The sequence below is a fragment of the Papio anubis genome, chromosome 20 (assembly GCF_008728515.1).
Source record: "Papio anubis isolate 15944 chromosome 20, Panubis1.0, whole genome shotgun sequence".
In the NCBI taxonomy this organism is placed as follows: Eukaryota; Metazoa; Chordata; class Mammalia; order Primates; family Cercopithecidae; genus Papio; species Papio anubis.
In genome coordinates, this window is record NC_044995.1 from 6,092,429 (window position 1) to 6,106,887 (window position 14,459).

General features: G+C 55.1%; 2 protein-coding genes across 9 annotated transcripts in view; one reads left to right on the forward strand and one right to left on the reverse strand.

The window, feature by feature from the left end:
- The window catches only part of IGLON5 (IgLON family member 5), a 59,324-nt gene extending 56,736 nt beyond the window's left edge, over positions 1-2,588 (forward strand). For all 8 annotated transcript variants that reach the window (XM_017952630.3, XM_017952631.3, XM_017952634.3 and 5 more), the window contains one exon: positions 404-2,588. In XM_017952630.3, the coding sequence (XP_017808119.2) occupies positions 404-492 (89 nt within the window). In that variant the 3' untranslated portion in view covers positions 493-2,588. The remainder of the gene's footprint in view (positions 1-403) is intronic.
- Positions 2,589-3,222: 634 nt separating this feature from the next.
- Positions 3,223-14,459, reverse strand: VSIG10L (V-set and immunoglobulin domain containing 10 like). Its single transcript, XM_031659233.1, has 10 exons — positions 13,707-14,459; positions 12,775-13,629; positions 12,059-12,352; positions 11,640-11,924; positions 10,384-10,638; positions 9,415-9,693; positions 8,552-8,848; positions 5,845-5,958; positions 5,465-5,619; positions 3,223-4,331 (listed from the first exon to the last, which is right to left on the reverse strand). The coding sequence occupies exons 1-10, from the start codon at positions 13,936-13,938 to the stop codon at positions 4,260-4,262; spliced, it is 2,838 nt and encodes a 945-aa protein (XP_031515093.1). The 5' UTR covers positions 13,939-14,459; the 3' UTR covers positions 3,223-4,259.

Below are 14,459 nucleotides of genomic sequence, written 5' to 3' on the forward strand. Positions count from 1 at the left end.
CACCTGAAGTCAGGAATTCGAGACCAGCCTGGCCAACGTGGTGAAACCCTGTCTCTACTAAAAAAAAAGAAAAATAATAATACAAAAATTAGCCAGGCGTAGTGATGGGCACCTGTAGTCCTAGCTATTCAGGTCAGGATGCTGAGGCAAGAGGATTGCTTGAACCTGGGGGGGCAGAGGTTACGGTGAGCCGAGATTGCGCCTGGGTGACAGCGAGACTCCATCTCAAAAACAAAAAAAAACAAAAAAACAGAGTCAGAAAAGCAGGCAAGCAGGCATACCCAATGAGAGATCCAGAAAGGTCCCTAAAGAGGTGGGCTCAGAAGAGACAGGGCTCCTGGAGAGACACACATGGGGTCCCCCACTCTCAGCCCTCCCTTCATGACCCCTTCTCTTCCCCCAGGCCCAGGATCCCTGGAGAACTCAGCCCCGAGGCCCCCAGGGCCCCTGGCCCTCCTCTCCGCCCTGGGCTGGCTGTGGTGGAGAATGTAGGCGCAACCCAGTGGAGCTCGCCTCCCCCTGCAGGGGGCCTCAGGCCAAGAGTGAGAGAAAAGGGGGAGCAAGAGCCGTGGGTCTCGTGGGGGCAGAAGAGCTCTCGGCCACCAAGGAAGAAGAGAAGAGGAGAAAGAGGAGGAGGCAGAGGAAGAAAGATCTTTAGAGAACCCATCACTGTGAGGGATAACGCAAAATTATGCATCTTTCTACAGCCATTCTCGCCACCCGTTCACGTTTCCGATTGTGACCCACTCCCGCCACCCCATACCCCTCTCTCTTAGCTCAGGCTGTCAACTGGCTCGTGTGGGTGTGGGTGTGTGAGTGTGAGCCTGCATGCGTGTGTAGGTGTCTGTGTCTCTGTGTGTGTGGGTGGGTGGGCTGGGGGAGGGGACTCAGCCGTCCTCCCAGCCCCGAAACCCCCATGTCCACTGTCCCCAACCCTACTGCCTCTCACCTCTGACTGGAGGTAGGTATGAGGCTCTGCAGTGGAAGCTGTGAAGAGAGGCTTACCAGGCTCCCTGCTTCCCCAATATATGCACGCACACTGACCCCTCCCCCTGTCGAAAGGGCAACTCCTGGCAGGTTGGGAGTGGAGAGGGGTGTCGCACTCACCTGTCAAGCTGTCATTCAGCCTTTGTGAGTAAGTGGGGGACCTCCATCTGGGCTCTGGGCTTCCCTGCCGTCAACCACCAGCTTCCTGTAGCCAGAGGCCCCATCGCTGGCTCAGTGGCCTGAGACCTTCCCACTTTTCCTGTCCCTCCCTACCTTGGATTTTCTGGCCCCCTCCTGGGCCAATCGGTGCTTCCATCCAACTGTCAGACTGGTGGCAGGAGTCACTTGTCTGTTTCAGTGCTTTGCCCTACCCCCGCCACCACTCCCCTTGGCCTTGATTTCCCCACTTGTGGCACCAGCCAGCTGCCCTTGGGGCCTTTGCAGCTGGCCCACAGATGTAGGCTTGCTGTTCTATCACTTCCTGGCCTCTCCACCAACTGTACCTCCCAAAGGCTACCTGACCGCCCTCACACACTCAGACACACCACACACACACACACACACACACACACCAGCGACTGTGACCAGCAATAGCCCCCTGGCTGCAGCTGTCCTGTAGCTGGTGACTAGCTGTATTTCCCCCTGGGTAGGCATCTGTTGTCAGGAAGGGACGCTGAGAGGCTGCAGCCTCAGCTCTGATTGCAGGAATGCTCCACCCTGGTACACCACACCACACAACGTGGGGGACAGAGAGGCATCACACAGACATCCTGAGCCCAGACAAAGATGCCATGTCACCAATTCCGACTCCCAGGAGACCCTCTCTATAAACACCCACCCCAAACCACACCACCCAGAGTCTGGTGGAGAAGAGGAGAGGGCAAGGCGCAGTGACTGTACCTCAGACGGGGGCATGGGCCCCATCCCACATTGTCTTCCATTCCCAGGGTCCAGGGGATGGGGTGGGACGGGGGAGGGATACCAGGGAGGGGGTGGGGGGCCCTGGGGGCCGTGTGTTCCAATTCATGGGGAGTGTTGAGACCACCGCACCAATAAACGCCTTTTTCCAAAGTCTGCCTGCAGGTGTCAATGTCATTAAGAATTCGAGTTAATGAAGGGCAAAGGGTAGCAATCAACTGGTGGTGCCTCTCCAGCATCATTCCTACCACCTGCTTTCTCATTGGTAGACTTGGAATGGACTCATTACAGAGGTGCCCTGTGATTGGCCTAAGCCACTCAGCATAGCCCATTTCGTGATTGGCTTGGAGATGGGCACATGACCTGGTAAGGCTAATGAGAGAGTGAATGGATTCCCAAGAAGAGATGCTTTTCTGCTGGATATTGTGGCTCCGTGATGTGAGGTCTACATCTGTAGGGTTGCTTTTCTCCATCACATGGAGAGATCTTGGGTCTGTGGGGATAGCAGTGGTGGGGAGGGCTGCATATGGAGCCTGAGAATGATAGGAACACTGTGAAGTGCAGAGTGGAAACCTTAGAGAAACTGAGTCCATGATGATATCATTTGAGTAGCTGGATCAAAACTTAACTGATGCCCATCTTCACTTGTATAAGCAATAAAGTCCCCTGTATATTTAAACCAATTTGCATTGGATTTTCTATCTCTAGTAATAAAAAAGAACGCAAACCCTGATAGATACAGAAAAGACATAGAGGGCCCAGAACCCCAACCCTCACCTTTCCAAAAGGATCCAGGGGTTCTATTTTCCAGTGGCCTTTTCTACCCCCCATCATGAACCAGAAGTTCTCTCACATGCTTTCCTTTCCTGAGACAGATGCTGGTTACCCACATTTGTTTGGTTCCCCTTTCTTCTTTGCTGGAAGATCTACCTGTTATGATACAGGCTAGATATTTGGTTTCTCAGCCTCCTTTGCAACTAAGTGGCCAGTTTGGGCCAAAGAGACATAAATGGAAATTTGCTTGTAGGTTTCCAGGAAAGCTTCCCTCCCACCCCATGAGAGGGAAGAAGGCAGTGATAGAGGGAGGTAGGGGGTGGGGAAGATGTATAGAGAGGAAGTTCTGTCCCCTTCCTTTTATCTTTGGATACAGTTGTATGAAGACGCGATGACTGGAGCTGCAGCAACCATCTTGCTACATGAGGCAACATGCTTAGTGTCAATGTGCCAACCCACTGAGGGTGGCAGAGCAGATGGATGCAAAGGGCCCATGTTTCAATGGCATCACTGAGCTGCTAAGCCAGCCTGAAACCAGCCACCTTCATATTTCCTGCCACCATTTTATTTTGTTACTTGCAGTCAAAAGAATCCTCACCAATGCACTCTCTAAATTCTCAATTAGAAACCCAGCTGAAAAAGCAAGACTTATGCTGAAGACAGCAGCGGCAAGCCCAGCTCTTCACCGGCACCAAAACATCGGATCAGTCAACAAGTATTTATTGATTGCCTGCTGCGTGCCAGGCTCTGGGTTAAGTGCTGAGATAATGATGTGGTCTCTGCTTTCGTAAAGCCCTTAGTTTAGACAGAGAGTCTCAGGCCACACAAGTAATTACATATTTATGTATCAGAAACGGCAAATTCAAGGATTCTGGGACTTAACCCAAGACTAAGGGAGGGGTAGGGGAATGGTTGTCTAAGATGGCAATTGTTACTCTTAGACTTGAGAAATGAATGACATACGGGAAAAAGAAGTGCTACAAGCAGAGCAAACTCTAGGGGCAAAATAAATTGTGGCTGAGAGACAGCCTGTGATACTGGAGTCAGGGGGCAGAGAAACAATTGGGAGGGGAGGTCAGGGAGGCCAACAGAGGCCAGACCACAAGGTTTTTGAAGGTCACGACGAGGAGTGTGGATAATATCTGAAGGGAAATGCACAGGCCCTAGAAGGGTTTAAAGAGAAGAGGGACATGATCTGATCTGTCTGAAGATGAAGATGCTGGGAGCTGCATGGGGTGTGGCCTACAGGTGGCAAAGTGAATGTAGGGGGACCTTTTCAGAGAGCATGGCCAGGCTCCCTCTCTAGCTCAGAGCAACACAGCAAGCCCTGCTTGTCTGCTGCAGAGGCTTGGAGGCTGTGCAAACCACACAGTTCTATCAGCAGGAGTTTCCCAGCCAAGAAGTCACATCCCCTTACTTGCACAAATACGGGAAGACTCTTCTTCTGCAGCAAGAGAGGGAGACAAAAAGTCCCACTTTCAGGGTCCAACCCTCAGTCATAGCAGGCCCTGCCTGCTGCTGGAGTGAAATAGGAAGTTCTGGCCCAAAATGCCCTGTGCAGGGCAGGCCACTGGCTCTGATCACACCTGTGTGGCTGTCCGAACAGTCTTTGAGCTTTCGTCTACAGAGACGACTGGACTGGGGTCTGTGGCCTGGAAGAGAGAGGTGGGGTGCGGGGAGAACTCAGTAGTACCCTGGATGTAACATGACTCACCCACCGAACTTTTTCCAGCTCTTGCTTGAACTTTTTAGAGATTATCTGGGAACCCTCCATTTGGAGAAGGGAAAAAAAAAATGTCTGGCTATCGGTGGAGTGAAGACAGCCAACAACCCAACCCAGTTTTGTTTTTTTTTTAAACCGGGTCTCGCTCTGTCATCCAGGCTGGACTGCAGGCTGGAGTGCATCCAGGCTAGAGCTCACTGAAGCCTCAACCTCCCAGGCCCAAGCAATCCTCCCACTTCAGCCTCCCTAGTAGCTGGGACTACAGGCACATGCCACTATGCCAGACTAATTTTAAAATTTTTTGTAGAGATGGGGTATCCCTATGTTGCCCAAGCTGGTATCGAACTCCTGGGCTCAGGCGATTTTTTCTCCTCAATGTCCCAAAGTGCTGGGATTACAGGCATGAGCTACCACGCCCGGTCACAACAACCCCTCTTTTATGGGGAAATGAGGAAACTCCACCCCACTTCATAGAGAAAAATGGGTCTTGCCTAACTTTTATGGAAAAGAAAAAAGGAGGGGCCAGGCATAGTGGCTCATGCCTATAATCCCAGGACTTTGGGAGGCTGAGGTGGGCGGATCACTTGAGGTCAGGAGTTTGGGACCAGCCTGCCTAACATGGTGAAACCCTGTCTCTACTAAAAATACAAAAATTAGTCAGGCATGGTGGCTTGTGCCTGTAATCCCAGCTACTCAGGTGGCTGAGGCAGGAAAATCTCTTGAACCCAGGAGGCGGAGGCTGCAGTGAGTCGAGATGGCGCCGCTGCACTCCAGCCTAGACAACAGAGTGAGACTCTGTCTCAAAAAAAAAGAAAGATCCTATCTCATCCTCCTTTGTAAGAGAAACTGGAATTCACTCTTTCACTCTAATTTTAATATACATCAAAGTTAGGCGGGAAGCTCTGTCCAACTTTGATGCATTTTTAAAAAGGATAAAGTTATACAGACTGTAAACTAACAAGTAAAACTGGAGTTAGATAATGGAGACCCTCTCATCTCCCTGACTATAATACAAGAAGTTCCGCCCCAATTCCAGGAGGAAAAGAGGGCACCCACACTCACTTGGTAGGCCCTAGTTGAGCTGTGGTCCTCCAGCGGGACTTTGAGGTCCAGAGGCCATGAAATCTCCACTGGGGTCACACTGTGCATCTTCTTTTCTGAGGGGGTGGCCACGGGGACCAAGGTAGAAGGATGCTTCTTTTTCTCAGGAGTCTTTCCTGATTGAGAGGAGGAAGAGAAGCAGGAACACCTGATTAGTTGCCCCAACATGCCAACCCAGCCAATAGCAAGGGAAGCTGGTCTGAGAGGCGGAGCCTTATGCTGATTGGCAGGATGGATGACCTATGATGGTGCTGATTGGCTCAGTCAGGTCTTCCACTGGCTTCTTTCTAGGGTCCCTCCCACTTGGCCATGTTTGCCCCTTCCCCAGTCCCCTTGCTCACCACGAAAGCGGCACAGGCAGCAGATGCAAAGGAGGAGAAGGACGGCTAGCAGCGCCAGGCCCAGTAGGGAGCCCAGGACGATGCCGGCGATGGCCCCGTGGCTCAACGTGGGGCCTGGAAGAGACAAAGAGAAGAAAGAGAAGGGAAACAGGAACTAAGGTTGGACCCAAGTTTCCTAAGCCCCCTAACTTTGTGCTGGGACCCAGGAGTCCAGCCACCACTGTCCCTCCCCTCCCAGAACCCAGGAATGTGGGACCCCAGCACTCTCAACTCATTTAACAGTTACTACGGTGTGCCTGGCTCTCGGACAGGTAGTGAGGATTCGCTGGTGGGCCAAACAGGAAAGATACCTACCCTTGTGGGCTTAATTCTAGGAGAGAAGTCAGAAATAAATGAGCAACACATAACATAATCACAGATTGTCCCGAGAAAGAAAAAGTTACGTGATAGAGATAATGAGGGTCAGGTGTGGTGGCTCACACCTGTGATTCCCAACACCTTGGGAGGTCAAGGTGGGCAATCACTTGAGTCCAGGAGTTGGAGACCAGCCTGGCCAACATGGCGAGACCCTGTCTCTACAAAACATAGAAAAACTAGTCAGGTGCGGTGGCTGGGCCTGTAGCCCCAGCTACTCAGGAGACTGAGGTAAGAAGATCACCTGAGTCTGGGGAGGTTGAGGCTGCAGTGAGCCCAGATCGTGCCACTGTACTCCAGCCTGGGCAACAAAGTGAGGCCTTGTCTCAAAAAAAGAAAACAAAGAAAAAACAAAAAAGGAATAATGGGAAGGGATGTGACATTTAGAAACAGTGGTGAGTTAGGTCCCTGAGGAAGTAACATTTGAACAGAGACTTGAAGAATAAAGACCAGAGGCAGTCATACTAAACCCGGGAAAGGGTATTCCAAGAGGAGGGAACAGAAAATGCAAAGGTCCAGAACTAGGAAAGAGCTTTCTCTGTTCAACGAAGGCCAGTGTGGATGGAGGATATGGAGGGAGAGAGCTGGAGGTGGAGGGTGAAATAGAAAAGGTTTCCAGGAACCAGATCCTAAAGGGGTCCCGCAGAAATTAATGGAAGGCTTTTATGTAGGGCAGCCTCATGATCTGATTTGCATGACTCTGGCTTCTACATGGAGAATGCATTATCTGAGAGCAAGAGGGAGTATAAAGATACCAAATAAACAGCTGTTGCAGTCCAGGCAAGAAAGGATGCTGTGTGTGACCAGAGCCTTGGGGTGAAGACGGAAAATATTTTAGACGGAAAATGGACCGAACTTGCTGGCAATTAGGATGTCAGGGGTGATGCGGCCTATAAGTAGTGACATTTATGAGTATGGGGAAGACTGGAGGGTTGGGGGATGCAGTTTTGAGGGAAAACATCAAAAGATCTGTTTTAGGCATATGACATTTGGGATGCTAATTGGACATCCAAAGTGAAGATCTTGGCTGGGCTCAGTGGCTCACAGCTGTAATCTCAGCACTTTGGGAGACTGAGGCAGGCAGATCACTTGAGGTCAGGAGCTCAAGACCAGCCTGGCCAACATGGCAAAACCCTGTCTCTACTAAAAATTCAAAAAAAATTAGCTGGGCATGGTGGCAGACACCTGTAATCCCAGCTACTCAGGACGCTGAGGTAGGAGAATCACTTGAACCCAGAAGGTGGAGATTCCAGTGAGCTGAGATCATGCCACTGTGCTCTACTCTGTCCCACCACCCCACCCCGCCAAAAAAAAGTGAAGATCTTAAGTAGGGAGCATCCTTTTTAAGAGAGAAGTCAGGGTCCAGGATAGGACATTTGGGAGTCATCTGAGTATTAATGTTATTGAAGGCCATGAGCGTGAACATGATCACTTTGGGGAGTGAGGACTAAATCCTGAGACACTCCAATGGAAGAATGTTATCAACTGAATTGTGCCCACCCCAAAAGAAAAACATACATTGAAGTCCTAGCCCCTGTTCCTGTGAGTATGACTTTATTTTGGAATAAGTTCTCTGAAGATGTAACCAAGTCAATATGAGGTCATTAGGGTGAACCCTAATCCAATATAACTGGTGTCCTTAAAAGAAGAGGACAGAAGCCAGGTGCCGTGGCTCACGCCTCTAATCCTAGCACTTTGGGAGGCCAAGGTGTGTGGGTCACCTGAGGTCGGGAGTTTGAGGCCAGCCTGACCAATGCGGTGAAACCCATCTCTACTAATAATACAAAAATTAGCTGGGCGTCGTGGCACATGCCTGTAATCCTAGCTACCCGGGAGGCTGAGGCAGGAGAATCACTTGAATCCGGGAGGTGGAGGTTGTAGCGAGCTGAGATCATACCATTGCACTCCAGCCTGGGCAACAAGAGTGAAACTCCATCTCAAAAAAAAAAAAAAGAAGAAGAAGAAGAAGAAGAAGACGACAGAGACACACAGAGGCAGAGGTTGGAGTGACAGAGCTGCAAGCCAAGGAATGCCAAGGATGAAACAGCCGCCACCAGGAGCTAGGAAGAGACAAAGGAGGATTCTACACAGGGTCCCAGAGGGAGTAGGACCATCTCAACACCTTGATTTTAGACTTCTGACCTCCAGATCTGTGAGAGAAGAAATTCCTGTTGTTTCAAGCCATGCAGTTCATGGTACTTTGTTAGGGCAGGTCCCAGGACACTAAAACAGGGAGAGAGGGAGGATCTGGCACAACAGACTGAGAAGGTCTACTCGGACAGCCCCAACTCACCGGCCTGGTAGACCCGGCTTTGTGATGGAGTCCCTGGCTGGCCCCCCAGGATGGGCAGGATCCGAAAGGTCCAGATCCCTGGGTTCCGAGGTGGAAGGGGCACCACAGCTGACCGCTCCTGAGGCCCCAGGATGAGCAGGGAGACCCAGTCCTTGTGGGTGGAAGTCCTGCCCAGATCAGGCCCATCTGGCCATGCCTGGATCTCAAAACTGCTGATTAGGGCCCCGCGCTCCACATCCCAAGTCAGCACGGCTGCATCTCTGGCTCTCTGAAGCCTCCACGAGGATATGGAGGGTCCTAGAGGGATGTAGGAGAGGCTGGATTCTTGGGTGCCAGAGGGGAGAGGGAAGGGGGCTAGGGGACTGGGCTCCTGGGTCTGAGGGAGGAGGGGGCTGGGGGCCTGGACTCCTGGATCTGAGGGTGGAAGTGGCTGGTGACCTGGACTCATGGGTCTGAGGGAAGAGGGGCTGGGGCTGGACCCTTGGGTCTGAGGGAGGAGGGGCTGGGGCCTGGACTCCTGGGTCTGAGGGAGGAGGGACTGGTGACCTGGACTCCTGGGTCTGAGGGAGGAGGGGCTGGGGCCTGGACTCCAGGGTCTGAAGCAGAAGGGGCTGGGTCTGGACTCCTGGGTCTGAGGGAGGAGGGGCTGGGGCCTGGACTCCAGGGTCTGAAGCAGAAGGGGCTGGGTCTGGACTCCTGGGTCTGAGGGAGGAGGGGCTGGGGTCTGGACTCCAGGGAGGAGGGGCTGGGGGCCTGGATCCTAGGTCTGAGGAAGGAGAGGTCTGGGGCCTGAACTTCCGGATCTGAGGGCTGGAGGGGCTGGGGGCCTGGACTTCCGGGCTTTCTGAAATAATGTGGCTCACCAATGAGAGTGATCTGGTCACCGCCAGCTCCCAACGCCCCACTGCACAGCACGGAGTAATTTCCCAGGTCCCAATCCAGGCTGAAGTTGCCGATGTGGAGCTTCCGCCCATCTTGACTGAGCCGCAGGCGACTCCCGCCTCCTGGAGCCAGGGGCCGCCCTTCCCGGGCCCAGGATGCCCGTGAGGGTGGGGGACAACCAGAGGCCTCCAGTGCCACCTCTGCCTCCCCCAACCGTGTCTCTGCCACCAGCGGATGCAGCAGCACCTCTCGGGGGGCCTCTGCAGGTGGGAGAAGCCCAGTTAAGAAAGTCGAGACCTTACCTTGGATTCAAAGAACAGGTCCTATGCCCTACTTTAAATCAGATGGTGGTAAGCCCCAGCGCTTTGGCCACCTGGGAAAGAACTGCCAGTTTACTCACTCATTCGCTCATTCATTCATTCATTCATTCATTTATTATCTGATTTCCTCATCAAACACTTATTGAACACATACCATAGGAGCAGGCCCTGTACTGGGAAACTCATATTATTCTCAGCTATTCATTCTTCTTTATTAGAATAATAATTATTATTATTATGTAGCAATAATAATTGTAAGACTGGGTCTTGCCACACTGCCCAGGCTGGTCTTGAACTTCTAGGCCCAAGCAATCCTTCCGTCCCCAACTACCAAAGTGCTGCGATTACTGCACCCGACCTCGTTACTCTTTAAAACATCACTGCTTTATCTCACTGAACACGTGGGAAAGTGATGGCCTTCTTCCTGTGTCCAAAAAATACCCCCATCCCTGCACGCCCTCACCATGAGGTATAGGGAAATCTTTGTCCCTTTTCTCGTTTGAAGACAGTGAAGTCCTGCCTCTTTCTTGGACTAAGGACGTACCCTAAACCCCTTCAGAATTTTCGAAGGACCAAAGAAAAAGTCTCCCTCCTCCTGAGAAACAGCAAAAAAGCCCCGCGCCGTCTCACCCGGCGTGACTATGCAGGTACGCGTGGCCACCAGGTGGCGAGCAAGGCAGGTGATGGGGACGCCGCTGAGCCGGGGGTGGGCGGGGACGGCAGCCAGCAGCACAGAGGACACTGGCCCCGCGCGGATGCCTTCGGGGAGACCCTGGAACTGCAGGGAGGCGGCAGGGACCCCGCCGGGCCACGAGCAGTGGAAGCGGAGGCTGCGGTCCCCGGGACCCCCTTCAACTGAGCACTGTGGGGCCCCGGGGGGCAGGTCTGCGGAGAGAAGGCAGAGAATGAAGACGTAGTCCCTCTCTCATTTCTTCTCCAGCCCCGCCTCTCTGCGCAGTAACTCTCTTCTTCCCTAGCCCCACCCCATAGGCGCTCACACTCCCCACTTTTCCTGAGATCCCGTTCCCAACTTCCCCGCTAAGTGGGTAGCCGGCAGCCCTGATGACTGCCCAGCTTTCTTAAGAAAACTGCATCTTCACACAATGATATTTCTCTTCCCAAACGTAACTCATCCCCTTCCTTTCCAGCTCCACCACTTCTGCCAGGTTACTTCGCCCCCTCCTGGATTGCCCTCCGAGCAGCCTCCCCTTTTCCCAGATATCTCCGCTCTTCCTTGCGGACCCCATCCCCTTTCTAAGATAATTCTGCCCGCTTTCCAAATGACCTCGCCCCTTTCCCTGGTGACTCCACCCCCTTCCCAGGTACCTTCTCCGTTTGCTGATCCCACTTACCCGCCCAAGCAACTTAGTTCTTTCCCTTTCTAACTCCCACTCTTTGCCATTTAACTCCGCTGTCGACTTTGTTGAGGGTGTTCCATGCCCCGGAATGTCCGCCTTCTCAGTGCTGGGCCGGCTCGTCAGTCCTGGTCAGCCCTGCCACTCCATTTGGCTCCTTCCCTTGTCCTCTTTCTGGCTCCTCCTCTTATCCTAGGTATCCCAGCCCCTCCGCGCTGGCCCCGCCCCACCACGGGTATACCAGCTCCTTCTTGGTGATCCAGCTTTCCCGCTGGCCCCGCCCGCCTCCGGTATCGTGCTCCTCCTCCCTGGCCCCGCCCCTTATCCTAGGTATCTCCGCCCCACCTCGCTGGCCCCGCCCACCACAGGTATCCTGGCTCCTTCTTGGTGACCCCGCCCTCCCGCTGGCCCTGCCCCACCCACCGGTATGCTGCGCCTCCTTGCTGGCCCCGGCCCTTTCATCTAGTCCCGCCCCTGTTCTGGCCCCGCCCCTCTCCCAGGCATTTCCCCACTCCCGCCCCGGCCTCTCACCCGCCACAGTGAGGTTGAGCAGCGAGCGGCGGCGGCGGCTGGTGCGCGGGTTCGCTGCCAGGCAGGCGTAGGTGCCTGCGTGGCCCGGCCCGACCGCGGGCAGCAGGAGGCGCGGCCCCGCGGGCACCGCGGCCTCGGCCGGGTCCGCCAGGCTCCACGCGATGTCGGCGGGCGGCCGCGAGGCGGCAGCGCAGCGCAAGGTCACATTGCTGCCCGCGGTGACAAAGCGGGCAGGCGTGGCGTCGCGGTCCGAGGAGACCGTGATGATCGGCGGGTCCGGGCCGTCTGGAGGGAGGAGGGGTCGGGACTGCGAGTGTCAGGGTCACCTGGGACTCCGCTAGGACTCCCGGAGACTGGTTCCCCAGCCCCCTTCTCCCCAAGGACCCCCTGTCCCCGTCCCGAGGTACCCCCACACTCACAGAAGACGGTGACGTCGGCGGCAGCCTCCCTGCGGCCGAAGGGGCTGCGGACGCGGCAAGTGTATCGGGCGTGGTCGCTGCGCACAGGGCGCACGATGAGCAGCTGGTCGCCCTCTGAGCGGATCCGGGGCGGCTCGGCTCCCTCGGATTCCGACGCCTCCAGGGCGCGTCCGTCCCTGCTCCAGCTCAGCTCCCCGCGACCGGGTCCCCACCCCAGGCAGCGCAGCCGGAGCTCGGCCGCCCCCTCCTCTGTCTCTGGAGCCTTGGGCTGAACCGACAGCTGGGGTAGGGGCTCTGGGAGAGGGAGAACGGGCTCAGGACACAGTCCTGGAACCCATCTTTGGTCCCCTTAGAGGGAGCCCCAGCCGCTGCTCCCTCTAAGCCCCTGAAGTCCCGGCCCGCACCCCTCTCCTCTCATAAACCCATGAGTTTGAGCCCCCAGACCCCTCCTCTCCGGGACCCAGGAGTTCGACAGAAGAGGCTCCCAGCCTCCTCCTCCTCCCTCAGACCTGGGAGTCCAGGCCCCCCGGAGTCTCCATCCCAAGTCCAACGTTGCTCAAACACCCCTGCCTTGACCTCTAGCTCTTTTCCTCCCTTCCTTAACCCAGAAGCCCTCTTCTGCCATCCAGGGACCCCACAGCACCGTGACTTGCCCAAAGCCTGGCAGAGCAGACCAGCCCCTGCCGCCTGCACTCCGGCCGCCAGGGCGCACTTACCATACACACCCACCGTGAACTCGCGAGTCTGCCGGGAGACCCCTGCCCGGATGACCTCAGCTGTGTAGACCCCTGCATCGTCCAGCTGGGCAGAGGCGAGCTCCAGAACCCCCCGGGCCTGGTCAAATCGCAGGCGGTCTCGGTGAGCAGGGTCCAGGCTGATCAGAGGTGCCCCTGGCCCCAGGCCTCCAGTTGCCAGCACCTTAGAGCCCCGGCGCCAGACCACCAGAGGGGTGGGGGGCCCAGGGCTGGGGACTGGGACCAGGGGGAGCCGGATGGTAGTTCCCACCAGCACAGCCAGTGGGCCCCCCAGTTGCTGGGGGAAGCTTGCAGCTGAGTGGGTCTCTGCAGAAAATTCGGATTCAGGGCTCTGGGCAGAGAGTTGAAGATCCATGTCATCAGGGGAGAATTTCGAATCTGGGGCCTCAACAGAGAGTTTGGTGTTGGAGACTTGAGTAGAAATGTTTGAAGCTGGGGTCTTAACAGAGAAGGAAGGCTTGGGGTCTTTGGCAGGAACTTGAGGTTCTGAAATATCAGGAAATACTTCAGAACCAGGGGTTTCAGAGGAGGAAACCGGGCTCAAATGTTGGCCCTCAGCAGAAACATTTGACCAGAAGGACCCAGACATGTTGTTGGAACTCAGGGCCTCAGGAAACCGGCTGGAATCAGAGATTCCAGCAGAGCCTTTTGAATCCAGGGACTGATCTGGAAATTTCCAGCTGGGAGGTTTGATGGCGGGAACTTCTGCACCCAGCCCCTGGGAAGAGCTCTTTGAGTCCGAAGAGAAGGCAGAGGAGAAGTTGGTTTGCTGAAGTCCAGAAGAGGCTCTGAGGGTGAGGACCCCTACCAAGGAGGCTGCAGAGAAGAGGGGAAAGCGTTGGGGGAGGCTGCTCAGGGGGACTGGAGGGGAGGGGACTGAGCAGGGAACTTACCCAGGAGTAGGAAGAGTGGCAGAGCCTGTGGGGTGTCCATGGTGCTGGCCTCACTGAAAGGACACTGGAGAGAGACCCAGGACTGCACCCATCCCTCCTGGGTCAGACGAGTCCAACAGGACTGGTAGCTTAGCTTCCTGGGAGGGGAAGGGAGCCAGACCCAGCGGGAGGGGCCAGGATCCCCAACCCCGATGTGGTGGCTGAGCTGCCCACCCCACCCCACTCTCTTCATCAGCTGGTCCCATCTGCAGGGAGGCCCAGCCTGATCCCTGCACTCCCCATCCCCAGGGGGCAGATGGAGAAAACATTCCCAGCTAAAAATGTGGTAGCAAGTTTGTGGGACAAAGCCAGGAAGACTTCCTGGAGGAAGGTGAGGTGACCTTTCTGAGAGCCCCACCTCTGATGGCCACAGCTTCAGAACAGGCTTCCTCCTCCCCAGCCTCCTGGCCCCTTCCACTCTGTCTTGCCTGCAGCCTCAGATACACCTCACCCTGCTCCTCCTCTGCTCCAAACCCTCCCACGGCTCTCTCAGAACCAAGTCTCCAGGTGCTATCTCCTGCCAGGGCCTCTATCCTGAGACCAGAGCTGCATTTCCGCATCCCCGAGGCCCTCACATGGCCTGTGTCCCGCTAAACTCAGAATCTTTCCTCTAACCCAAACTTCCTCACACCTCCGGGATGGCTTCACCATCTTCGCAAATGCTGGGAAACATTCCCAACCTCCTCCCTCCCCGTCACCACTGTCAATCTGAGT

Coding starts and splice junctions, on each gene's coding strand:
- VSIG10L (XM_031659233.1), bottom strand. CDS start 13,938: ATGAAGAGAGTGGGGTGGGGTGGGCAGCTCAGCCACCACATCGGGGTT. Junction 13,630..13,706: donor GCCACTCTTCCTACTCCTGG/GTAAGTTCCCTG, acceptor TCTTCTCTGCAG/CCTCCTTGGTAGGGGTCCTC. Junction 5,620..5,844: donor CTGCCTGTGCCGCTTTCGTG/GTGAGCAAGGGG, acceptor CCTCTCAATCAG/GAAAGACTCCTGAGAAAAAG.